Source organism: Salmo salar, chromosome ssa10 (genome assembly GCF_905237065.1).
Source record: "Salmo salar chromosome ssa10, Ssal_v3.1, whole genome shotgun sequence".
Lineage (NCBI taxonomy): Eukaryota > Metazoa > Chordata > Actinopteri > Salmoniformes > Salmonidae > Salmo > Salmo salar.
The window spans coordinates 71,555,699-71,582,731 of record NC_059451.1 but is presented as its reverse complement, the minus strand read 5'-3'; the positions used below and the strand labels follow the sequence as shown (position 1 = coordinate 71,582,731).

At 43.5% G+C, this 27,033-nt stretch overlaps 1 protein-coding gene across 2 annotated transcripts in view; it reads left to right on the top strand.

Moving 5' to 3' along the window:
- The first annotated feature begins 413 nt into the window (after positions 1-413).
- coro2bb (coronin, actin binding protein, 2Bb) overlaps positions 414-27,033 on the top strand; it is a 51,391-nt gene continuing 24,771 nt past the window's right edge. For both annotated transcript variants that reach the window (XM_014123980.2, XM_014123979.2), the window contains exons 1-2: positions 414-631; positions 18,954-19,154. In XM_014123980.2, coding sequence (XP_013979455.1) covers positions 617-631; positions 18,954-19,154 — 216 coding nt within the window. In that variant the 5' untranslated portion in view covers positions 414-616. The remainder of the gene's footprint in view (positions 632-18,953; positions 19,155-27,033) is intronic.

Sequence of the window (27,033 nt, the reverse complement as noted above, 5' to 3'; positions counted from 1 at the left end):
TTTCAGGAACACGAGCACTGGGGGAATTAATGTGCTTTATGCCAGTGGAAACCTGAACGGGAGCCCACCACCACCGGACCTGAACTTCACTTGCAAGTTACTCACAAATAGTTACCATTTCACTGAACAACATTCTCTTCTCTACTCTCCAATCCTCTACTACTCTCCAGTTCCCTGTCTCTCATCCTCTCCCATGTTGACATCCATCCTCTTTCTCTCCTTTCCTCTCTTCTCCAATCCACTTCTCTTCTCTCCCCTGCCCTCTCCTCCATCTCTCTGGTATTGCTTCTTTCCCTAAGCCAGTAAATCACTGAGCTTCAGTGAGGCTGTGAGAGAGGAGATTACAATGGAGGGATGAGGGAGGGGAGGAGAGGAGGAGCTCTGCCTGCTGTAGTGACCACGTGTGCCTCCTGCTTCACTGCAGCACTCTCAGACCGACAGCAGCATCATCACAACAGCAGCAGCTATTGGCTCCTTCCACATAGTGAGTGAGAGCGCAACTTCACTCCCTCTTTCTCTCCTCTCTCTCTTTCTCTCTCTCGTTGTGTCTGTCAGATTAAAAGGAGTTCCTGTGCGATAAGAGCACGTTGGTGGAACACCCACACGCCTCCACTGCATGGCTCTCACAAAGGTAAGCAGCAGACTGAGGAGAGAGATGCTGGCTGGGTCAGGAGGATGCTGCTTTGGGGAGGTGATGGTGATAAAGTTCAAAATGGGTGGTTAGGGAAGTGATGCTCTTTCGTCACTGCTTCAGCCAAGATGCTGTTTTGGAGTTAGGGAGGGAACTTCTCCTAGATTGTGAAGCCAGATGCTGCTTTGGAAGTTGCTGGGTGGGGAAACATTGTTGGTGTGTCCGTCTCTGTGGTTCAGCTTTGACAGGTGGAGGGAAACAAAATAAAGTTGCAGGGCTGCCATTGATGCCAGGCTGACAGCTGCCCTTGTGGTTACAAGAGGCTGGGGCTTTTAGGTGAAGTATCACTTTTTGTATGTTTCAGACAGGTGTCTTCATTTTGGAGTATGCAATGAATTTGTGAATTGCTTTTTTCATATCATGATTGTCATATTAACCAGTAAGTGAATAGGTTGGTAAGAAAGTATCTCCCTCTTTTGCAGTCAACTTGGAATTATTTAGTTGAGCAGTGGAGTTGTCGAGCTGAGGGGAGCGGATGTGTTTTGTTTGTGTTCAAATCATGAACAGTATACTGCCAGTTTGAGCTTGCAGCCAGCAGCAGGCTCAATCCCCTTAATGAAATAACAACAGGACAGATGCTTTCCACTGGGAAATGACAAATAAATATGACAATCATATTCCATTACACACGTGCACATGTGCATACCATAAGCAGCAGTAGAGCTGTTGAGCCCATATGTGGAAAATAATCCACTACTGCTAGAGTTACACTAAGCCCCTACGAGCAGCAGCATCCCACAAAAAAAAGAGTAGAGTAGGGAGGGGTGCATGCATACATGATGAGAGACAGAAATAGACACAGAGAGAGGAGATAGACGGGGTGAGAAAGAGGAGAGGGGGAGAAAGAAAGGAAATTAGAGATGGGGAAGCAGTGTGGCGTGGTGTGGAGTAGGAGGCTGAGAACAGGTGTTAGCTGTACAGCCGTCTGTAATGCTAACCAGTGCCCTGGCCTCACCCACATCACTCAGACACACAGAGAGATCTGTCTCAGTGAAATGGGAGGCCTGGCCTCTGGAGAGAGAGAGAGAGAGAGATGCTGACTGGGTTGCTGTGATAAACACAGTTGAGAACAGACCATCCTCACTCAGCACACTGTGACCTTGCTGTAGTGTTCTAGCAGACCTTGGGGCTGGATGGATGTCAGGGATATGGTATCACAGGAAAGGGACACAGGCTGATAATGATACAAAGAGAGCTCACAGTCAAAATCTCAACAATCTAAAAAAGACCATGACAAAAAATAATACATACGAGTAAAGCACTAATGTTGAATCAAATCACAGCCAACTATGTTAACCTAATGATACATTATTAACCCTAAATTAGCCCTAATTTCTTGAGGAAATTGAAATACTGTATATGAGCTAACCATAGGCCTAAAATGCTGAGTGTAATACAAATGCAGTAGAAAGACCAAACTCAGATTAAGGCCTTTGCAGACTGTACGATTTTATCCCAAATAAATGTCCATGTCATGGGCAAATTCTTAGGTTGTGAATGATTGTTGGACATCTTGGCTTGTTCAGTGTGACAGGGTCTAGGTCTGCCGATTAAGTACCACTACGTGCTGTCGTAGGCTCCGACAAAATTCTGTTACTTTTTTCCTTTATCATGAAGTGTGGCTGGTGTTGCAAGCCGATCCCGGCGACTGACCAATAGGAACATGGCCAGCACTGAGTATGCACACAATAATACGGTTATTGTGAATAGTCAGATTAATATAATAGTTTGATTTGAACGATCTCCCTAATAATCTTGTTTACACAACTTTACAATCGCCAGACAAAACAAACGTTCTACAACAGTGACCATGTTATTTTGGGAAGTTTAGACATAAAAAGTTTGTATGTGAAAACTATTTTTAAGATGGATACTTTCACTCGCGCATAAGCATTGAGAGAGGCTTGCACTGCTGGTGCTGGCACATGCACAGATCAAACACACCGCTGCAGTTGACGTAGCCTATATCGGATAACGTAGCCTCGCAAGTCAGTCGCAGAATGTGGCGACAGAACTGAAGCAAATCGTATAATCTGGCTAGGTTGATAGTAAGATTTTAATTTGGTAACATCGCACAGTGTGATGTGATAATCGCAAAAGACTGAATCCAACGTACAGTCTGCAAAGGCCTTTAGCCGTGAGTAGGAGGGTGAAGTATTGTATAGAGCAGCTGGTGTAGGAAGAGGAGGAAACGTAGCTGGAAAAAAATATCCACAACAATGGCATGACATCAACCAGGAAATTTACGTAACCTATCTCAAAGTACAAACGTCAGCCATGACATTCAGGAGCTAAACAGTAGAGTTAACCTCAGGTCATTGCTGCACTGAGTGACTGATCAAATGGTCTGTTATATTTGGACTGCAGGTCTGGTGTGTGTGTGTGTGTGTGTGTGTGGTTCACAGTGTGAATGTGACCATTTCGAACCACGAGTGCATAGACGAAGACATGATACATTCCCATTCACTGCCATCTAGTACATTCCTATTCACTGCCATTTAGTACATTCCCATTCACTGCCATCTAGTACATCCCCATTCACTGCCATCTAGTACAGCTATTAATTGTTCTAATGATGCTTAATGATTACTGTCACCTCCTCCCTAACACATACAATCATGATAATAATTTCATGATGAGGCCCATACACAAGCATGACGCACCTACAGTACTTTAGGTCTTGTATTCTATGTGAAACTAAATGATTTCTGGACCTAGACAAGAGATACAGGGATTTGAGTCTGATGGTCCCTATAAGGATAGTTTCTTACTCCTCTATCTGCACTGGAGACTACCCTGGTTTGTACGCAATGGAAAACGTTTTAAGATGTGTGTTTCTTACTGGACAGGTCCAGGTAGTCCCTTCCTGTTTCAGGCCATTTTCTTCCATTTGGTGCCTAATAAATAAAACCCTGGTCTGCGGTTCAGATCTGTTCAAACCATCTCAGAGCTGTCAAAACAAATCCAGTCATACCAATGACCAAAAAACAGCAAGACCTTTACAAAGGGTGAAGGTCCGGATCACTGGGAACATGTGCCATCTCACTTTACCTCAGATGCATGCCGATTGAAATGTCAAAGGGTTCACAGGTAGAGGAAGAGCAGGAAGTCATCCATTAATAAAGGAACCAAGAGGGAGATAAGGTAGGATGGAAATGGAGCGTGGGCAGTGAGAGGTCTGTTGTTCTGGGGTTATGGAAGGAAAGAGACTTTCTTCCTCCTACATGACTCAAAGGAAATACCTGCTTTTGATGACAAGGGCTCATAAGGTTGATGAGTCCATGCGTCAACTACCACAATAGACCTGTTTGAACTGTATTGACCTACCATACTAATCTGATTAAAGGTGTAATGGCGACACTGATTTTCCTCTTTGTTCAATGCTAAGAAGTTGGTTTCTCCCATGGGAAATCCGGGTTCAGATCCCGCCTGTGACAATGACATCCAACGTGGGGTGGTCTCTCATGGGGGAGGAGGTCAAAGGGGGTGAATATAAATTAAATAAACTGTTTTTGGTCACATACACGTGTTTAGCAGATGTTATTGCAGGTGTATAGAAATGCTTGTGTTTCTAGCTCCAACAGTGCAGTAATATTTAACAATTAATATCTAACAATTTCACAACAATACACACAATACACACAAATCTAAGTAAAGGAATGGAATTAAAGAATATGTAAATATATGGACAAGCAATGTCAGAGTGCCATAGACTAAGATACAGTAGAATAGAATATAATACAATACAGTATGAGATGAGTAATGCAAAATATGTAAACATTATTAAAGTGGCCAGTGATTTCAAGTCTATGTATATCAATCAATCAAATGTATTTATAAAGCCCTTTTTACATCAGCCGATGTCACAAAGTGCTGTACAGAAACCCAGCCTAAATTCCCAAACAGCAAGCAATGCAGATGTAGAAGCACGGTGGCTAGGAAAAACTCCTTACAAAGGCCAGAACATAGGAAGAAACCTAGAGAGGAACCAGGCTCTGAGGGGTGGCTAGTCCTCTTCTGGCTGTGATGGGTGGAGATTATAACAGAACATGGCGAAGATGTTCATACCTTCATAGATGGCCAGCATAATAATAAGCACAGTAGTTGTAGAGGGTGCAACAGGACAGCACCTCAGGAGTAAATGTCAGTTGGCTTTTCATAGCCGATCACTCAGAGTTAGAGACAGCAGGTGCGGTAGAGAGAGTTCAAAACACCAGGTCCGGGACAAGGTAGCACGTCCAGTGAACAGGTCAGGGTTCCATAGCTGCAGGCAGAACAGTTGAAACTGGAGCAGCAGCATGACCAGGTGGACTGGGGACAGCAAGGAGTCATCAGGCCAGGTAGTCCTGAGGCATGGTCCTAGGGCTCAGGTCCTCCGAGAGAAGAGAGAGAGAAGAGAGAGAAAGAGCGAGAAAGAGAGAGAGAATTAGAGGGAGCATACTTAAATTCACACAGGACACTGGATGAGACAGGAGAACTACTCCAGATAACAGACTGACCCTAGCCCCCTGACACCAACTATTGCAGCATAAATACTGGAGGCTGAGACAGGAGTGGTTGGGAGACACTGCGGCCCTGTCCGACGATACCCCCAGACAGGGCCAAACAGGCTGAATATAACCCCACCCACTTTGCCAAAGCACAGCCCCCACACCACTAGAGGGATTTCTTCAACCACCAAACTACTACCCTGAGACAGGGCTGAGTATAGCCCCGGACAAGGCCGAGAATAGGCAGCGGTCTCTAATGTGCTAGTGATGGCTATTTAACAGTCTGATGGCCTTGAGATAGAAGCTGTTTTTCACTCTCTCGGTCCCAGCTTTGACGCACCTGTACTGACCTCGCCTTCTGGATGATAGCGGGGTGAACAGGCAGTGGCTCGGGTGGTTGTTGTCCTGGCTTTCCTGTGACATCTGGTGCTGTAGGTGTCCTGGGGGCAGTTTGCCCCTGGTGATGCGTTGGGCAGACTGCACCATCCTCTGGAGAGCCCTGCGGCTGTGGGTGGTGCAGTTGCCATACCAGGCGGTGATACAGCCTGACAGGATGCTCTCAATTGTGTATCTGTAAAAGTTTGTATGGGTTTTAGGTGCCAAGCCAAATTGCTTTAGCCTCCTGAGGTTGAAGAGGCGCTGTTGCGCCTTCTTCACCACACTGTCAGTGTGGGTGGGCCAGTGTGGGTGGACCATTTCCGTTTTGATCCTTGACTAGTCTCTCAAAGCACTTCATGATGACAGAAGTGAGTGCTACGGGGCGATAGTCATTTATTTCAGTTACCTTTGCTTTCTTGGGTACAGGAGCAATGGTGGCCATCTTGAAACATGTGGAGACAGCAGACTGGGATCAGGAGAGATTGAATATGTCTGTAAACACTCTAGCCAGCTGGTGGATTCCAATTGGTTAGCACAGGTACTTCCTATTTGAGTTTCTGCCTATAGGAAGGAAGGAGCAAAATGGATTTGCCGGAGGGCGCGGGAGGGCCTTGTAGGCATCCCGGAAGTTGGAGTAGCAGTAGCAGTGGTCGAGTGTTTTAGCAGCACAAGTACTACAGTACTACAGTCAATGTGTTGATAGAACTTCGGTAGCATTTTCCTCACATTTTCTTTGTTAAAATCCCCAGCTACGACAAATGCGGCCTCGGGATATATGGTTTCCAGTTTGCATAAAGTCCATTGAAGTTCTTTTAGGGCTGTCGTGGTATCGGCTTGAGGGGGAATATACACGGCTGTGACTATAACCAAAGGGAATTCTCTCGGGAGGTAATACGGTCGGCATTTGATTGTGAAGTATTCTAGGTCATGTGACCAAAAAGAATTGAGTTCCTGTATGTTATCACAATTACACCATGAGTAGTTAATCATGAAACATACACCCCCACCCTTCTTTTTCCCGGAGAGATATTTATTCCTGTCTGCGCAATGACCCAACTGACTCAGACAGTATATCCAGAGAGAGCCATGTTTCCATGAAACAGAGTATGTTACAATCCCTGATGTTTCTCTGAAAGGAAATCCTCACACTCTTTGATAATAAAGTCAACTTTATTATCCAGAGACTGAACATTAGCGAGTAATATACTAGGAAGCGGTGGGTGGTGTGCGTGCCTCCTGAATCGGAATAGAAGTCCACTCCGAGTACCTCTTCTTCGCCGCCAATTTATTGTATCAGCCTCTGGAATCAGTTCAATTGCCCTGGTGGGTACGGACAAAGGATCCGATTCTGGAAAGTCGCATTCCTGGTCGTAATGCTGGTAATGCTGGTAAGTTACTGCCACTGTCACGTCCTGACCATAGTGAGTGGTTATTTTCTATGGTAGAGTGGTCAGGGCGTGACAGGGGGTGTTTGTCTGTTTTTGTATGTCTATGTTCAGTTTCTAGTTTTGCATTTCTATGTTGGTGTTGTTTGGCATGACCTCCAATTAGAGGCAGCAGGTTGTCATTGTCTCTAATTGGAGGTCCTATTTAAGTTGATGTTTGTCCCACATGTGTTTGAGGGTGATTATTCGTTGTGAGTGTATTTGATCCTCCTGCGTCACAGTTTGTTGTTTTGTGTATATTTTGAAGTGTTTAATTGTTGCATTCGGTTTCACTGGTTAAATAAATATGTGGAACTACGAAAACGCTGCATCTTGGTCCGCTCCTTCTAACAGCTGTGACAGAATCACCCACCAAAGAAGGACCAAGCAGCGTGGTAAGGAGCAGCAGAAGTATCTGGAGGAATGGACTTGGGAGGAGATTTTGGATGGTAAAGGACCCTGGAGGCAGGCTGGGGAGTATCGTCATCCGAGGGAGGAAATCGAAGCAGCGAAAGAGGAGCGACGATACTACGAGGCTCTATATGCACCGAAAGGCAAGGCTGAGAGGCGGCCCCAAAAAATGTTTTGGGGGGGGCACAAGGGGAGTTGGGCAGAGTCAGGATGGAGTCCTGAGACAACTTCCCGTGCTTACTGTGGGGAGCAAGTGATGGAGCAGACACCGTATTTTGCGATGAAGCGCACTGTGTCGTCAGGGCGCATTCAAAGGTCAGTGCGAACTGTGCCCGCACCCCGCAGTTATCGAGCGGAGTTGAGCATCCAGCCAGGGCAGGTTGTGCAGGCCGTGCGCTCCAGACCTCCAGTGCGCCTCCAAGACCCAGTGTAGCCTGTGCCTGCTCCGCGCACTCTTCCTCCAGTGCGCCACCATAGCCCAGTATGTCCTGTTCCTGCTCCCCGCACTAGCCCAAAGGTGCGTGTTACTAGCCTGGCGCCTCCTATGCCAGTCCCACGTAGCAGACCTCCAGTGCACCTCCAACCCAGTGTTCCCTGTGCCTGCTCCGTGCACTCTTCCTCCAGTACGCCTCCATAGCCCGGTAAGGCCGGTGCCTGCTTTGAGCACGCGGTCCACAGTGCATCTCCCCAGTCTGGTGAGACCAGTTCCAGCACCCCGTAGGAAGCCTCTAGTGATGGTCAATGGTCCGACATCTCCAGCGATAATCCATGGCACGAAGCCTCCAGTGATGATCCATGGCCCGGAGCCTGTAGGGATGATCCTAGGCACAAAGCCTCCAGTGATGATCCATGGCCCGGAGCTTGTAGGGATGATCCATTGCACGAAGCCTCCAGTGATAATCCATGGCCCGGAGCCTCCAGTGATGATCCATGGCACAAAGCCTCCAGTGATTATCCATGACGCGGAACCAGTAGTGATGATCCATGGCACGGAGCCTGCAGCGAAGGTCCCCAGTCCGGAACCTACAGAGACGCTCTTCAGTCCGGAGCCTCCAGCAACGCCTCCCAGTCCGGAGCCTCCAGCGACGCCTCCCAGTCCGGAGCCTCCAGCGACGCCTCCCAATCCGGAGCCTCCAGCGACGCCTCCCAATCCGGAGCCTCCAGCGATGCCCTGCAGCCCAGAGTCATCAGCAGTGGTCTGCAGCCCGGAGTCATCAGCGGCGGCCTGCAGCCCGGAGTCATCAGTGGCAGCCTGCAGCCCGGAGTCATCAGCGGCGGCCTGCAGCCCAGAGTCATTAGCGGCGGCCTGCAGCCCAGAGTCATCAGCGGCGGCCTGCAGCCCAGAGTCATCAGCGGCGGCCTGCAGCCGAGAGTCATCAGCGGCGGCCTGCAGCCCAGAGTCATCAGCGGCGGCCTACAGCCCAGAGTCATCAGCGGCACCTGCAGCCCAGAGCCTTCAGCGGCGGCCTGCAGCCCAGAGCCTTCAGCGGCGGCCTGCAGCCCAGAGCCTTCAGCGGCGGTTGGTGGTCCGACGCATCCGGCGAGGCTCCATGGTTTGGTTCCTCCAGACAGCGGGGGGATCAGCGGGCAGTGGGGGTACCACGCCCGGAACCAAAGCCGCCGCCATAGACAGTTGTCACCCACCCTACCCTCCCTTTGTGTTGTGTTGTTTTTTTAGGCGCGGTCGGTGTCCGCACCTTTGGTGGGGGGGGGGGGGGTACTGTCACGTCCTGACCATAGTGAGTGGTTCTTTTCTATGGTAGAGTGGTCAGGGCGTGACAGGGGGTGTTTGTCTGTTTTTGTATGTCTATGTTCAGTTTCTAGTTTTGCATTTCTATGTTGGTGTTGTTTGGCATGCCCTCCATTAGAGGCAGCAGGTTGTCGTTGTCTCTAATTGGAGGTCCTATTTAAGTTGATGTTTGTCCCACGTGTTTGTGGGTGATTATTCGTTGTGAGTGTATTTGATCCTCCTGCGTCACGGTTTGTTGTTTTGTGTATATTTTGAAGTGTTTAATTGTTGCATTCGGTTTCACTGGTTAAATAAATATGTGGAACTACGAAAACGCTGCATCTTGGTCCACTCCTTCTAACAGCTGTGACAGCCACTCTGATCTCCAAAAGCTCTTCCCGGCTGTATGTAATAACACAAAAAAATGTCTGGCCTAATAATGTAAGAAATAACACATAAAAAAAACTAAATACTACATAGTTGCCTAGGGGCTAGAAGCACGGCTGCCATCTCTATCGGCGTCATGAGACAACACTGCATACACAGTATATCCCTTACTACCTCAAGATAGCAATCTGCCTTTGTCACAGGCAAGATCTGAACCCTGATCTCCCACGTGAGTTAGGCTTACGGTCTCACTGAGAACATGTGCCATGACTGCGACTTCAAAATTAGTGTTACCCTCAGCTTAAGTGTGAATTTCTTCTTGTCCTAATGGTAAAACGTTGGCTTCTCATGTGCACCAAGGTTCAGATCTTAGCCTGCCAGTGGCAAAAGCAGATTGCTATCTTGATCTAGTAAGGGGTATATGTAGTGCTGTCTCTATTAGCCTGATATTCTATATTATAGTTTAAATACAATATCTAAAACATGCTGTGGCTTAAGTAGTTGACAGACTTGGTATGCAGCAGGCACTGTGTGTACTGAAAAATACGACAGTTTGATACTGTTTAATACATCCTTGATTACCACAGAGCTAATGCTGGCATGTCTGTTTCAGCTGACGTTCAAACAAATGGGTCTTTCACCGCATAGACCAACTATATTCTTTTCCCTCCACTGAAAAGCAGTGTTAGCCAAAAAATATATCTTCACACATTATTAATCTGCCTGGCATTCAGATAGCATCCTGCTTAGGTCTCCCCGACCAATTTATTTATCAATTGGGGTCTCAACTTACTGTTGAGAGTTAGTATAGTAGAATACACAAAGTGCATTTAAAGAATGTGGTTATGCATCATCAGTTATTCTCTTGTTATGTCAGTCATTGACAGTCACTCAATTAGCCTATGTCAGCTAAACATTTTTTGGGGTAAATTAGTCTAGCCAGCTATCTAAACCCTGTAGTAATCATGGCCAAATTATCGACTAGGCACGCAGGGCACATGCACAGGGGGCTGACCTTTAGGGGCCCCCATTCGTTTTGTTAGTCACTCTCACTCAAATATCCTATTAACATGGCATAAGTCATTGCAAAATGTGTAGAATTACAGCAAATTAGCTTTTAAACTGCACATTTTTCCACCCCATAGCAAAATCTGTAGGATTGCAGGAAATTAACTTTAAAATGTTTTTTTCTCTCTCTGCCGTCAAGAGGGGAACCACTAAAATGTTTTGCCTGGGGGGGGGCAACCAAATCTCGCTTAGGGCCCCAAAAGGCTAGGGCCAGCCCTGCATCCTGTCACTGTGTCCAGTGTGCCTACAGGTACATGTGGTGCACCAATCAGTCAGATTGTCTCCCTCACATAGTAATCAGTCATGGCTCTACAAACACAATGCATCTCTTTCTCTGCTCCCTCGCCACAAACTTACAACCATTTGTTTCCAACACCTTTTTACAGCCTAAGTCTGTGAGTGAAACATGATATGTTCCTGTGCATAAATAAGAATGGACAATCTCATAACGATCAGATAATCTCTTGGCTATAAATATATAAGCTCCTTATCGGTGCTGCTACTGCACTGTACAGTAGCAGGTCCCAGCATGATCATTTACAGCTGCTGACGTGAATTCACTTTCTGCACCTTTCAGCACTTCAGCTGGAGAGCAGTGTCACAGGAGACAGTATTTCCCTGCAAGTTGGATTTTTGACAGCTTCGCTCGGCAGAAACGTCATGGTGCTTCAGCATTTCAGTTTGACACCATTAGCCATCCTGTCACAATGTCCACAGAAGGTGGCGCCTCTCCCCGTTCGGGCAGCACTCGGCGGTCGTCGTCGCCGGCCTACTAGCTGCCACCGATCCCCTTTTCTGTTTCGTTTGGTGATGTCTGTTTAGGTTAGCACCTGTTTTGGGTTAGGTCATTAGTGGGGTTATTTAGTCTGTCTGTTTTTGGTTTGGGGTTGTGCGGGATTAATTTTGTTTCGTCCTACGTAGGTTGGGGATTTGATTATGCTCCACTGTGCTGTATTTTAGGCATGAGGGTCTGCTGGGCTGTGTCCCAACTCATTTTGGAGTTTATTCCTGTTGTTTTGAGTTTGTACCCTGCCTTGTATTTTTGCACTTATTTCATTAAACGTGGGTTTCACGTAGTTCTGTCTCCTGCGCCTGACTTCACCCCTCCTACACGCTAGAGACAGTTTCTGACACATCCAACTACTGTATATGTACGCCTAGTTCAAAAAATAAAAAAAGTGTTGTATGAACGCTCAATGTGAAGCTGTCTTGACTCCAGTGGTGATTTTAGCATGTAAATCTTAGTGGGGCAAAAAAAAAAGTGGGATGTATGCCAGCAAAGCCACACAACAACACAACACTAAACAATACACTAATTGCACGAACTGTTAGGGTCTACATAAAGCTGTCCCAGCAGCACAGTCCCAACAGCAGTCCCAACATCTTACCACTGCTACACCTGGCTATCAGCGGAGCCTTGTCTGACAGCGAAACAGTTCATTCAGCCTCATTTACTGTCTTATAAAAAAGCATAGCTGATATGGCTGGCTTGCTTAAAGAAATGTGGTTTCTACTGAAAATTGAAATGTACAAACTATGACATAAGGGGACGACAAGCGGATAAGAGGCTATCCGTAATTTCGATTAAGACATAATGAGCGAAATAGGACGGACTTAGTCAATATAACTATTTGTTCAGCACTTTTGAAATGTACAGTGACAGAATTCAGAACATGGGCCATTCTTACACTGTTCTCCCTGTACACCAAGTCAGAACCGTAGGATGAATAAAGGGGGCATATAAAGCTGACAATGAAAGCTCTTACAATATTAGATGATTACATTTCTCAAAAACAGGTTATAGGCTACATGTGCACAACCAAGTCAGAACAGTAGGTGAAATTAAGAGGTGAAAATAGACCAAATTATTAGGGTGAGGCACATGGGCTACTAACAGCTTATTACATAGCATACCCTTAGTATTACTTTCTTAGCTACAGTATACGTATATCCCTAGTATGTTACATAATTTATGCAGCAGCATACAATGCATTTTTGGACTCACCTTGTTGTGCTGTGCTCACTTGAACAGGAAGATAGCGCGGCTGTCCTTCATCGGCAAATTTTGTCATTAAACTTTGACATCAAAGCCACGGACTTTCAAGACAATTGGGAACTCTGAAAAAAAAGGTTGAATCATGATGACGTCAGTGATCTTCAGGTCGTAGCTCTAGAAAGAGGTCCAAGGTCCCGAATTACAGTTCCGAGTTGGATGAAAGTTCAAAACCTGTTTTCTCAGTCGTAAATGTTTTTTTTCCGAGTTCCCAGTTGTATTGAACTCACAGGCAGCCACTGATTCCTTCCAAACCATTAATTGTTGAATTTGCGATTTCCAACTTGTTGTGTATTGTTTATGTCCAATGGCCGATGAGCACCGATATGTTTTATCTATAATTTCTCTTCATTATTTCTCTTCAGATGACAAGGATTAAAAAGGATTTGCCAGTAGATTGTCGACTTGTTTCATGATAATAACTGCTAGCTAAGAATTTGAAAGTATGATGTTGACATGATTAGTCCAATCAAAGATACTGTAGATATAATGTGACCTGATGTCATTTTATCTATGGCCAATGACCTTGAGCCTTCTTGGATGTGCACTTCTAATGTAACTCTATCCTTTTCATACGTGAGTTCCAAATATCTCTAACGGTCGCCCCAGCGTGACTTTTTTTATGCACGTGATGTCAGAATGCTCTCACCATTCCAAAATGTGATTATTACGCAACAGGACATTTAATCCACGCTGCCCTCAAACCAAGGCATGCTGCCTGTTATTATTTATAGGCTGTTTTCAACTTGTCAATTTAAAATTATTTTCAAACAAGTTTTTATTTTCTAAGAACAGTTTGAATTGAGGTGTGTTCCACCTCCTCATTAATTCATATTAAAGTAGGCTTTATTTACTTTTGTGGACAATTTATAGTTTTGGAATTTCTGACCCGGACAAAATTCCCCAAGTACTTCCAAATTTTTTTGTGCAGTTCAAGTCTGCAGACATTTGCGCATCTCCCATCAGAACAGCATCTGCACACGTGTTCACATTTTCCATCTGGTGCCCGCATCGCAGTCATTGTTGTTTTCATTACTAACAATAACTTTGGAAATGTGTGCATTTCTATCAAAGTAAGTGTCTTATTACGTTATGTCGTTTCTCTGTAGCTCAATATATTTGTGTATATTCCTTATAACCACGGACACTCAAAGTAATGTTACTCATTTCATAACCTTTATGGTGTTATATTCAGTCGTGCTTATGTAGCTAGCTACATTCTTCTATTAGCTCTGTAAAACAATGCTAATTGCATCAGAGAAGTATTAGCTTGTGTTGTCTTTTGAAGCTGCCCTGGCCTTATGACTCCCAAGTGGCGCTGCGGTCTAAGGCACTGCATCTCAGTGCTAGAGGTGTCATACAGACACCCTGGTTTGAATACAGGCTGTATCACAACCGGCCGTGATTGGGAGTCCCATAGGGCGGTGCACAATTGACCTAGAGTTGTCTGAGTTTGGAGAGTGTAGGCTGTCATTGTAAATAAGAATTTGTTCTTAAATGACTTGCCTAGTTAAATAAAGGTTAAATAAATGAAAGATATTTGACCATGGTTTGTTTTCATTTGGACTATTTAGCATAGCTCTGTTCTGCCCTGCCCTGCCCCCTTTGTTGAGCTCAACAGTTAGTGTTTGTTACTGTTGTAACTCAAATTTGTGATTTTGTCAATGCAATATATTATTTTTATAGCAGTGTTTATTATGTTTCTTCTTCGTAATATTGTTTTATTGCTATATCCTGATATCGTATTCTAATTACTAATAATTCCTCTTTATTCTGTACTTTCAGAAACCACACACACAAACAGTATTTGCCGATATCATAACTGGAACTGGAGCTGGACATCTTTGGAGCTGAAGATTGAGGCCAGCTTTTGTATGCTAGCGTACACTCCTTAACAGTTTTACTGGATGAAAACACAGCGAGAAAACACATTTTGACCAAACGTCAGGCTGGGAAGAACATGTCTTATATTGCATAGCGGGTCATGTAGGTTGGCAGTGGCATTGTTGACTAAATGCAGGCATCGCAGCAGAAAATAGAAGCGGTCTTGGGAGAAGAGGGTGGCAAAGAAGGGAGTTGCAAACATAGGATCTGTGCTCCAGTATTCTCTTGGGGAGTTCTTCTTTACTATTCCCGTGAGAAGGACAGTCACCAGGAAGGTATACATTTCACTAATTGTGGTTGTCACCCATTCAGTGAGTTTCCCCCTCACTCCTGGCTCTCTCTTCTCCTGTAGCTCCATGGCATAGCAATTGGTGTCCTCTACTATGTCTCCCACCAGCTCCTCTGTCAGAAACAACTTTAAGCACTCTGCCTCAGATGGAAATGGCAAGGGGCTTTGCACTCCAGACTGGGACTCATCAAAGAAAACAGCAGGGCCAGAAGGGGTGAAATGGCTGGTGGCCTTCCAGCTACTACAGAACTCATATACTTCATCCACTATCGGTCTGCCTCCATCACCACCAGCATCTTCAAAGGGACCTGGGACTTCGTAAGTGGACAAGGGGTCCTCAGATTCAAGGTTCTCAATGGCTACAAGGTTGGGGGGCAGCTCCTCACTGTCACTGTCAGATTCTGATTCCTGACTTTCATACTCAGACTCATTGTCAGACTTTCAAAAAATGTCCAGAATTTCCCCATTTGTGGGTTGTCTCCTTTTGAAAGACATTGCTAATGCTACAGCTTAGCTCACTAGCTACATACATAAACAACAACACTGAATGGCTCAGAGTGGAAGTGAGAGGTTACGTGATTGACTGCCGGCACGCACCACTTCTATCAATAAATTACTATCAGAAAATGTTTTGTGTGGTAATTATTTATATATTTACTGTTTTATTCACATGTTTTCAAGTACTGGTGACAAATGATGCATTTCGATTCTTGCATAGATTGTAATGGACACATTATGTGTGTAAAATACTTTTTTGAAGGTTGAACTGATTATGATGAGCTAAGCTAATTCCATCTATGTGTGGAGCCATGTTTGTTGACAGACAAGCGTTCTGGGTTTCACGTAATCGTCTGTCAGACCAAAATTAGGTGAGTAAGGGTTCACTCCTTTTTCAAGAACTTCCGGAAGTGAATGGTGGGATGTGAATGATGGTAGATGACACACCCCCTTCAACATGCATGCTATAAACAGACCAAACTCATCTTGTCTACCATTGTTCAAATCCCACCATTTAATGAAGCTGCCAGTTGAGGACTTGTGAGGTCTGATTGTTCTCGGGTCCGTTTGGGTCTGAGTCCAACTTATTGGACCGGAGAAGACCTTTATGCTATAGCCTATGTTTAAAGATGTATTTCCATAATGAAGCAATGCAACTTGAGCAATTTGGATTGCAAACCTGTTCAACATTTTTTGTGAATATGGGGCAGGCTTTTTAACCTCTATGGGCTAGGTGGGACGCTAGCGTGCCACCCGTGGTGCACTCCATCAACAGCAGGTGCATTTCAAGAGCGGCAAATTTGAATCCAAATAAATGTCAAAATTCAAATTTTTCAAAAATACAACTATTTTACACCATTTGAAAGATAAACATCTCCTTAATCTAACCACGTTTTACGATTTCAAAAAGGTTTTACGGCGAAAGCATAAATTTAGAGTATGTTAGGACAGTACATTTACAAGAGTTGTGTGTAATGTTTTGTCAAGTCAAAGACAGGGTCACCAAAACCATAAAACCAGCTAAAATGATGCACTAACCTTTTACAATCTCCATCAGATGACACTCCTAGGACATTATGTTAGACAATGCATGCATTTTTAGTTCTATCAAGTTCATATTTATATCCAAAAACAGCGTTTTACTATGGCATTGATGTTGAGGAAATCGTTTCCCTCCAATAACTGGCAGTCAAGTCAGCGTCACAAATTAAATAATTAAAATTAGAAAACATTGGTAAAATATTATATTGTCATTTAAAGAATTATAGATTTACATCTCTTGAACGCAATCAACTTGCCAGATTTAAAAATAACCTTACTGGGAAATCACACTTTGCAATAATCTGAGCACTGCGCCCAGAAAAATACGCGTTGCGATACAGACTAGACGTCATGTTGGGGAGATCTAAAATCGAAAATACTATGTAAATAATCCATTACCTTTGATTCTCTTCATCAGATGTCACTTCCAGGTATCACAGGTCCATAACGAATGTAGTTTTGTTCAAAAAAGCTCATCATTTATGTCCAAAAATCTCCGTCTTGTTAGCACATGATCTAAGCCAGCCGGACTTCGTCATGAACGAGGGGAAAAAATATATTTACGTTCGTTCAAACATGTCAAACGTTGTATAGCATAAATCATTAGGGCCTTTTTTAACCAGAACATGAATAATATTCAAGGTGGACGAATGCATACTCTTTTATAACGTATTGGAACGAGGGTACCCAACATGAACTCGCGCGCCAGGTGTCTAATGGGACATCATCGTTCCATGGCTCTTGTTCGGTCAGATCTCCCTCCAGAAGACTCAAAACACTTTGTAAAGGCTGGTGACATCTAGTGGAAGCAATAGGAAGTGCCAAAATATTCCTCAGCCCCTGTGTTTTTCAATGGGATAGGTTTAAAGGTAATACAACACATCAGGTATCCACTTCCTGTCAGAAAATGTCTCAGGGTTTTGCCTGCCAAATGAGTTCTGTTATACTCACAGACACCATTCAAACAGTTTTAGAAACTTTAGAGTGTTTTCTATCCATATATAATAAGTATATGCATATTCTAGTTACTGGGTAGGATTAGTAACCAGATTAAATCGGGTACATTTTCTTTATCCAGACGTGCAAATGCTGCCCCCTAGCCCTAACAGGTTAACGAACTAGGCTATAACGGACTAACATTCAAATTGGAGTTGATGAAAACGCAATACATAAAAGACCGTAAATACACAACTTGAAGCAACGACATATTTATCCATGGAGAACGTTCTGATTGGCCAGTGAGCGGCCAAGCCTCGACACACACCCACAACTTGTTTATTCATCAAAACCCAGCTTTTTCTTGCCACCGGTGGGAGCCAGTAGAGAAGAGGAAGAGTTGGCTCAGCACAGATGTGCATAGTCTACACTGGAAGCTATTTCTGGGGTAGACACGTAGAAAGAAAAATCTTTATCATCAGGAAGGGAAAATTGTGTTTTCTTAGCATTTAAAAAAGGTAGGATCTACTCCTAACAGATACTCCATGATCATGCATGGTGGTTGTATAGCCAACAGTGTGTTTCACAAGAAAGCCATTGAAATGATTACTGTTCCATCTACCATCACATTTTGCTCCTATTTCTGTTGCATTTTTTCCACATTCTATTTTTAGTTGTAATGGAGTTGTAATGGCTTAAAACAACAATCATCTTCCTAAAAGTAGGAAAAATAATGATGCCCTCACTAGCTACGGCTTATCCTTGGAATCCTCTCAGTGGAAAAAAACTGCTACATATGAAAATAGGTCAAAATCCTCATGCCATGATGACTATTTGATACGTGTTACAACATCATGTGGGCAGCAAGGCCGTGCACTGACAGCTGTTCTTCTGCCTGTCCCATTTCTCAGCTAAGGACATGATGGCAAATGAGAAACGTTGGCTTTAAGAACTCAAACCCCTCCAGCATTGTCAGTAAGTAAGGAGGAACACAGTCAAACAACATATGGGTTTATATTAACATAAACTCCAAGCCACAGAGAATAACAGCTTACCAACCTACCCAGCCCACCAGAAATTACCAGCCCCTATTTCACGCACCTTGCTGTCTATGGATCACATACTCAGAGTTGAATATCAGACAGACAGTGGAAATACGCTCAACTGTATCGAGGGCTAATTGATCTTGATAGGGTATGCGTTGCCTCCCAGTGTGTAGCTGCCAGCCCTAAATAAGCTGCAACCCCTATTCTTTTACCAGATGATCCTGTCGCTCTGAAGGCTTTCTCATCTGTCTGCTCATTACACCTTGGCTATCATTCCCTTAAGTAACCCACCATGCCAAGCCACAAAGACCCACAACACTCTCAGGTCACCTCATATTAAATCACAACTACACTGACAGCCTGGGAGGACAGCCAAGGACTACTGCCTGCCTCCATTCACATTGAAAATATCATCACTAAGCGTTGCAGGGGTCATTTGCACACTTGAAATCTCCAACAAAAGACAACCAAGACAATTGGTCTTGTATAACATTGTGAAGTGTAAAACACCTCTAGGAAGTGTCCTGAAAAGGACATAGAATACGAAAATAAAGAAAGAGAATGTCTCCTCTTTGCGGACAGGCTGTTTACTGTTTCACTGACATTCTTCACTGCGCTTTGTCCCCAGATATCATGGCGTCCGACATACAGAAGCTCAAAGTTTCGGAATGTGTACGGCAAGGCAGGCAACCGAGAGCAGTGCTTTGATGGCATCCCCATCACCAGAAACGTCCATGACAACCACTTCTGTGCTGTCAATGCCAAGTTCCTGGCCATTGTCACTGAGACTGCAGGTGGAGGGTCCTTTCTCGTCATCCCTGTCAACAAGGTAGGCTGCACACCATAATGACATTGAAGGCTCTATTTTAACAAACCTAACGAAATGGTAAGTCTAAGTGCTGGCGGTAGCTCTATAGGTTCGGGGGGTGTCAGAAATATTTGTGCTATTTTCACAACCAGAATGATAGGCGCAGTAGCTGGCGGTGGTGCGAAAGGGCTGGGTTTTGATGAATAAACAAGTTGAAGGTGTGTCGAGGCTTGACCCCTCACTTGCCAATCAGAACGTGCTCCATGGTTGACATTGATTACCAAAGCTATAGCCCCAGTCGGTATCAGATAGAACATCGCGGCCCTGCCCGCCTGTAGGGAAAATAACCTGTGGTTACCTAGGTTACTCCATTGGCCCACAGCAAAAACTTCATATTTTTCAAACACAGTTTTCTTGTTGTCAAGAAACTTATTTTAATCAATTACAAAACTACATTTAAGAAAAGTACAACTTATCTAAAGATTACTTTTCATCCTTGCCTGCTCCCTAGCATTCTCACAAAAAAAGCATAATATTGTAGTGCTTCCCTCATGCCCCTTTTCATGATGGTGCTAGCAGCCACTTGAGTGAGTGCTAGCTAGCTACCTACTGGAACATTAAGCTAGCCAAGACCAACAGCACAAACAAACGGACTATACAGCTACAAGTATTGAGTGGAGTTACAAACAGATTATACAAAAAAAGTGAAATGTCTTATCTGTGATTAAATGTTTTCCACAAACATAGCTATGTGTAGCCTACTTGGACACTGGTTCCCCACATTTCCCACTCTACCACACCGAATAGCCTGAAGTCACAGGGCTTTTCTCGCAGCCCCTACGTGGGAGAATTGCGAACCGTAGGTTAGGATTTTTTGACCTGGTTAAATGTACATTGAGCAACACAGCAGCTTTTTGGCATGTTTTGTTATTTCTGTATGAAAAAAAAACATTTGTGGGTGTGGTCACGGGGTACAATACTGTTCAAAAGTTTGGGGTCACTTAGAAATGTTCTTGTTTTCCATGAAAACATACATGAAATGAGTTGCAAAATGGATAGGAAATATAGTCAAGACGTTCTAGAAGTTCTAAATAATGATTTTTTATTTAAATAATAATTGTGTCCTTCAAACTTTGCTTTCGTCAAATAATCCTCCATTTGCAACAATTACAGCCTTGCAGACCTTTGGCATTCTAGTTGTCAATTTGTTGAGGTAATCTGAAGAGATTTCACCCCATGCTTCCTGAAGCACCTCCCACAAGTTGGATTGGCTTGATGGGCACTTCATACGAACCGTACAGTCAAGCTGCTCCCACAACAGCTCAATAGGGTTGAGATCTGGTGACTGTGCTGGCCAATCCATTATGGACAGAATACCAGCTGACTGCTTCTTCCCTAAATAGTTCTTGCATAGTTTGGAGCTGTGCATCGGGTCATTGTCCTGTTGTAGGAGGAAATTGTTTCCAATTAAGCGCCGTCTAGAGTGTATGGCATGGCATTACAAAATGATAGCCTTCCTTCTTCAAGATCCCTTTTACCCTGTACAAATCTCCCACTTTACCACCACCAAAGTACACCCAGAGCATCCCATTGCCTCCACCATGCTTGACAGATGGCATCAAGCACTCGTCCATCATCTTTTAATTTTTTCTGCATCTCACGAATGTTCGTCTTTGTGATCCCAACATCTCAAGCTTAGATTCGTCTGTCCATAAAACATTTTTCCAATCTTCCTCTGTCCAGTGTCTGTGTTCTTTTGCACATCTTATTTTTTCTTTTTATTGGCCAGTCTGAGATATGTATTTTTCTTTGCAAATCTGCCTAGAAGGCCAGCATCCCGGAGTCGCCTCTTGTGAGGTGTCTGTTTCTCAAACTAGACAATCTAATGTACTTGTCCTCTTGCTCAGTTGTGCACCGAGGCCTCCCACTCCTCTTTATTTTCTGGTTAGAGCCAGTTTGCGTTGTACGAGATATTCAGTTTCTTGGAAATTTCTTGCATGGAATAGCTTTCATTTCTCAGAACAAGAATAGACTGACGAGTTTCAGAAGAAAGTTCTTTGTTTCTGGCCATTTTGAGCCTGTAATGAAACCCCCAAATGCTGATGATCCAGATACTCAATTAGTCTAAAGAAGGCCAGTTGTATTGCTTCTTTAATCAGAACAACAGTTTTCAGCTGTGCTAACATAATTGCAAAAGGGTTTTGTAATGATCAATTAGCCTTTTAAAATGATAAACATGGATTAGCTAACACAACGTGCCATTGGAAAACAGGAGTGATGGTTGCTGATAATGGGCCTCTGTACTCCTCTGTAGATATTCCCCCCAAATAATCTGCCATTTCCAGCTACAATAGTCATTTACAACATTATCAACGTCTACACTGTCATTAAATTTGCTATTTTAGATGAAAAGGAAATTACAGAAATTGTGCCTAAGGTATTTTATACAACATTTCACATTATCATTTTTTTAACATAGTTTTTTTTACTATTTTGACATTTTCTTAATTATATGTATTCATCATTGTCATGTCTAAATGTCCATATGTGCCTTGATGATACTCAGAAACATGTATTTACCACATCAAAATCTCAATATTTGACATTATTTTAGGAATTATCTTAATAACAAGCATATAGGGTTCACATATGGGAAACATTATCAATATCAATTGTAATTTAATACACCTTTTCCTCAAAAAATATGTGCCGTGATGGTAATGACTCAGCATTGTGGTAATGACAGAGTGTGGTGAAAATAACACTTCATATAAAACGACTGATGAAAAGTAAGATTAAACATTTTAATGTCACAGTTGACGATATAGAACACACCACTCAAAACCTCAAAAAACAAAGATACATGCCTCAATAACTTAAGCATCTTTTAGAACAATTTTGGGATTCAATGCATTATTCAGATATACATGAACAGGGTTGGAAACACTGGCTGACATTAGGGCTCCCGAGTGGTGCAGCGGTCTAAGGCACTGCATCTCAGTGCAAGAGGCGACACTACAGTTCCTGGTTTGAATCCAGGCTGAATCACATCTGGCTGTGATTCGGAGTCCCGTTGAGCGGTGCACAATTGGCCAAGCATCGTATGGGTTTGACTGGGGTGGGCTGTCATTGTAAATAACAATTTGTTCTTATTAACTGACTTGCCTTGTTAAATAAAGGTAAAAAAACATTAAACAAATCATTGTTCACTGGCTGCAGTCTATTGATTCAGACTCATGAGATAGGTGTGTGCTCACTCAAGATTAGGTTTTGCCCTTAATGCACTCTACTGCTTAAAAGGATCGGACCCTTTTTCTCAATCTTCGCATAAAATTACATACCCAAATCTACAGTTGAAGTCGGAAGTTTACATACACTTAGGTTGGAGTCATTAAAACTCGTTTTTCAAACACTCCACAATTTTCTTGTTAACAAACTATAGTTTTGGCAAGTCGGTTAGGACATCTACTTTGTGCATGACACTTGTAATTTTTACAACAATTGTTTACAGACAGATTATTTCACTTATAATTCACTGTATCACAATTCCAGTGGGTCAGAAGTTTACATATACTAAGTTGACTGTGACTTTAAACAGGTTGGAAAATTCCAGAAAATGACGACATGACTTTAGAAGCTTCTGATAGGCTAATTGACATCATTTGAGTCAATTGGAGGTGTACCTGTGGCTGTATTTCAAGGCCTTTCAAACTCAGTGTCTCTTTGCTTGACATCATGGGAAAATCAAAAGAAATCAGAAAAAAATATATTGACCTCCATTATTCTGGTTCATCCTTGGGAGCAATTTCCAAATGCCTGAAGGTACCACGTTCATCTGTGCAAACAATAGTATGCAAGTATAAACACCATGGGACCACGCAGCCGTCATACCGCTCAGGAAGGAGACGCATTCTGTCTCCTAGAGATGAACGTACTTTGGTGCAAAAAGTGCAAATCGATCCGAGAACAACAGTAAAGGACCTTATGAAGATGCTGGAGGAAACAGGTACAAAAGTATCAATATCCACACTAAAACTAGTCCTATATCGACATAACCTGAAAGGCCGCTCAGCAAGGAAGAAGCCACTGCTCCAAAACCACCATAAAAAAGCCAGATTACGGTTTGCAACTGCACATGAGGACAAAGATCTGACTTTTTGGAGTAAAGTCCTCTGGTCTGATGAAACAAAAATACAACTGTTTGGACATAATGACCATCGATATGTTTGGAGGAAAAAGGGAGACGCTTGCAAGACGAAGAACACCATCCGAACCGTGTAGGACGAGGGTGGCACCATCATGTTGTGGGGGTGTTTTGCTGCAGGAGGGACTGGTGCACTTCACAAAATACCCGAAACGTTTGACCCAAATTAAACATTTTAAAGGCAATGCTACCAAATACGAATTGAGTGTATGCAAACTTCTGACCCACTGGGAATGTGACGAAAGAAATAAAAGCTGAAATAAATCATTCTCTCTACTATTATTCTGACATTTCACATTCTTAAAATAAAGTGGTGATCCTAACTGACCTAAGACAGGGAATTTTTACTAGGATTAAATGTCAGGAATTGTGATAAACTGAGTTTAAATGTATTTGGCTGAGGTGTATGAAAACTTCCGACTTCAACTGTAACTGTCTGTAGCTCAGGACCTGAAGCAAGGATATGCATATTCTTGATACCACTTGAAAGGAAACACTTGAAGTTTGTGGAAATGTGAAATTAATGTAGGAGAATATAACACATTAGATCTAGTAAAAAGTAATACAATGAAAAAAACATGCGTTTTTTTTAAATGAAAGAGAAAGGCCATAATGGATTATTCCAGCCCAGGCGCAATTTAGATTTTGGACACTAGATGGCAGCAGTGTATGTGCACATTTTTAGACCGATCCAATGAACCACTGCATATCTGTTCAAAATGTTGTATCATGACTGCCCAAATGTGCCTAATTGATTTATAAATACATTAATATTTCACTGTAATAGCTACTGTAAAGTGGACAGTGCAGTTAGATGACAAGAATTTAAGCTTTCCGCCCATATCAGATTTGTCTATATCCGGGGAAATGTTATTGTTACTTACAACCTCATGCTACTCACATTAGCCTATGTTAGTTCAACCGTCCCGCGGGGGGGACACCGATCCCGTAGAGTTTAACGAGAGAGCAAATTTCCTTGCAGACTGCACCATCAAGCATCACATGCCGTTTTGTCGCTGGATGAGGCTCAGGGACAATCCCAAGCACATTCTCTTGTTGGTACAATACAATGTCCTCTCTCACTGGCCAAAATAATTGGTTGGCTCCCACGCAACTCATCGTCTTGACTAGAGCGCAGCTCTCTGCATCTTGTGTAATACCAGTGTAAGGGTCTTCATCATCTGTCACAACACACCACTTTCCAATCAGTCCCACATGTATGTCTGCAATGCGCTGTGTTGCGCTAGGAGATGGCTGTGGTGCTGTGCAGGTGGAAGTGAAGGTTGTGCTTTGTCTGCCTCTGTTTGTTGAATTATCACGGTTTGTGCATGGGCCGAAACAATCACATAGATGTGGAGTCATTTGAAGGGCAGTTAGGTCATCATTCTGTAGGTGTAAGACTTCAGGTGACTGTGGTGGTGTGTGTTCCTTGACAGGTATGACTCCATAACCACAATTTTCTGGATAGTTGATCTTCTGTTTCTTTGGTTAATTTTCTTTAGCCTCCTTTTTTTTCTCTCACTGGGAAAGTTGTGAGATAGATTTCAGTTTATTTTCTCTTAAGTAATCTTTATTTATGTTTCTTAAGATACTGCTGGTATCTTAAAGGGTCTTGTTTGATTCTGTTTATATACACTACATGACCAAAAGTATGTGGACACCTGCTCGTCGAACATCTCATTCCAAAATCATGGGCATTAATATGGAGTTGGTCCCTCCTTTGCTGTTTTAAAAGCCTCCACTCTTCTGGCAAGGCTTTCCACTAGATGTTGAAACATTGTTGTGGGGACTTGCCTCCATTCAGCCACGAGCATTAGTGAGGTCGGGCGCTGATGTTGGGCGATTAGGCCTGGCTCGCAGTCGGCGTTGCAATTCATCCCAAAGGTGTTTGATGGGGTTGACGTCAAGGCTCTGTCAAGTTCTTCCACACCAATCTCGACAAACCATTTCTGTATGGACATCACTTTGTACACGGGGGCATTGTCATGCTGGAACAGGAAAAGGCATTCCCCAAACTGTTGCCACAAAGTTTGATGCACAGATTCATCTAGAATATCATTATATGCTGTAGCGTTGAGGTTTCCCTTCACCGGAACTAAGGGGCCTAGCCCAAACCATGAAAAACAGCTCCAGACCATTATTCCTCCTCCATCAAACTTTACAGTTGGCACTATGCATTCGGGCAGGTAGCGTTCTCATGGCATCTGCCAAACCCAGATTCGTCTGTCGGACTGCAAGATGGTGAAGCGTAATTCATCACTCCAGAGAACACGTTTCCATTTCTCCAGAATCCAATGGCGGCTAGCTTTACGCTACTCCAGCAAACGCTTGGCGTTGCCCATGGTGATCTTATGCTTGTGTGCGGCTGCTCGGCCATAGAAACCCATTTCATGAAGCTCACGACGAACAGTTATTGTGCTGATGTTGCTTCCAGAGGCAGTTTGGAACCTGGTAGTGAATGTTGCAACTGAAGACAGACTATTTTTACGCACTTCAGCACTCGGTGGTCCAGTTCTGTGAGCTTGTGTGGCCTACCACTTTGAGGCTGAGCAGTTGTTGCTCCTAGACATTTCCACTTCATAATAACAGCACTTACAGTTGACCAGGGCAGCTCTAGCAGGGCAGAAATGTGACGAACTGACTTGTTGGAAAGGTGGCATCCTATGACGGTGCCAGTTGAAAATCAATGAGCTCTTCAGTACGGGCCATTCTACTGCCAATGTTTGTCTATAGAGATTGCATGGCTGTGTGCTCGATTTTATACACCTTACAGCAACGGGTGTTACTGAAATTGCTTAATCCAGAAATTTGAAGGGTGTCCACATACTTTTGCATATATAGTGTATGTCCTTGTCCTGTCCTTGGTTGATTTAGGGGTCATCTTATAGAAAAATAAAACACTTAGAATTAAAGTCAGTAACCAAAGTAAGTCACATAATGTCAACAATTGCTAGGAGTGGTGGTAGGAGTCAGGCGCAGAGAGCAGAGGTAAGGAAATAATGTATTTATTTTCTCCGGTACAAAACAGTCAACGCCAACACAACAGGCGCGTGAACAAAATGACCAACCCAGTAAATAACGGGCACACAGTCCGGAAAGAAAATCAAGGCGAATAGCCAGCACATCCAAAAAGCACACTGACATAAAATAATCCCGCACAAACCTGGGTGGGCTAAGCAGGCTTAAATAAACACAAATCAAGACAATCAAATAGGGAACAGGTGCAACCAATAAGACATACAAACAGAAAAGGAAAAAAGGATCAGCGGCGGCTAGTAGGCCGGCGACGACGACCGCCGAGCACCGCCCGAGCAGGCAGGGGAGCTACCTTCGGTGGGATTCGTGACACATAAATAGACATCAAAATCACTCAATCATCCTAACATAATACAAAATGTAATGGTCTTATTTAGCAAATAAGTGTTCAATTTCATCTTAACCAACTTGTAATTTGTGTGTTTTTTCTGGTCTTAAGGTAAGTAAAAATGTATGAACTAATAAATGTTGTCATTACCACCACATTCTGTCCTTACCATCACAGTTCATTTTGTGGTGGTGCTGACGTGTGATGGGAAAGACATTTCGACACTATTTGGTCATAAATAGATGGGATTCCAGCATGCTAACTCCAGTTGAACTGCTAGCATAGAGTGTATCCTAAATACACATAATTATAACATAATTTTACAAATCTAA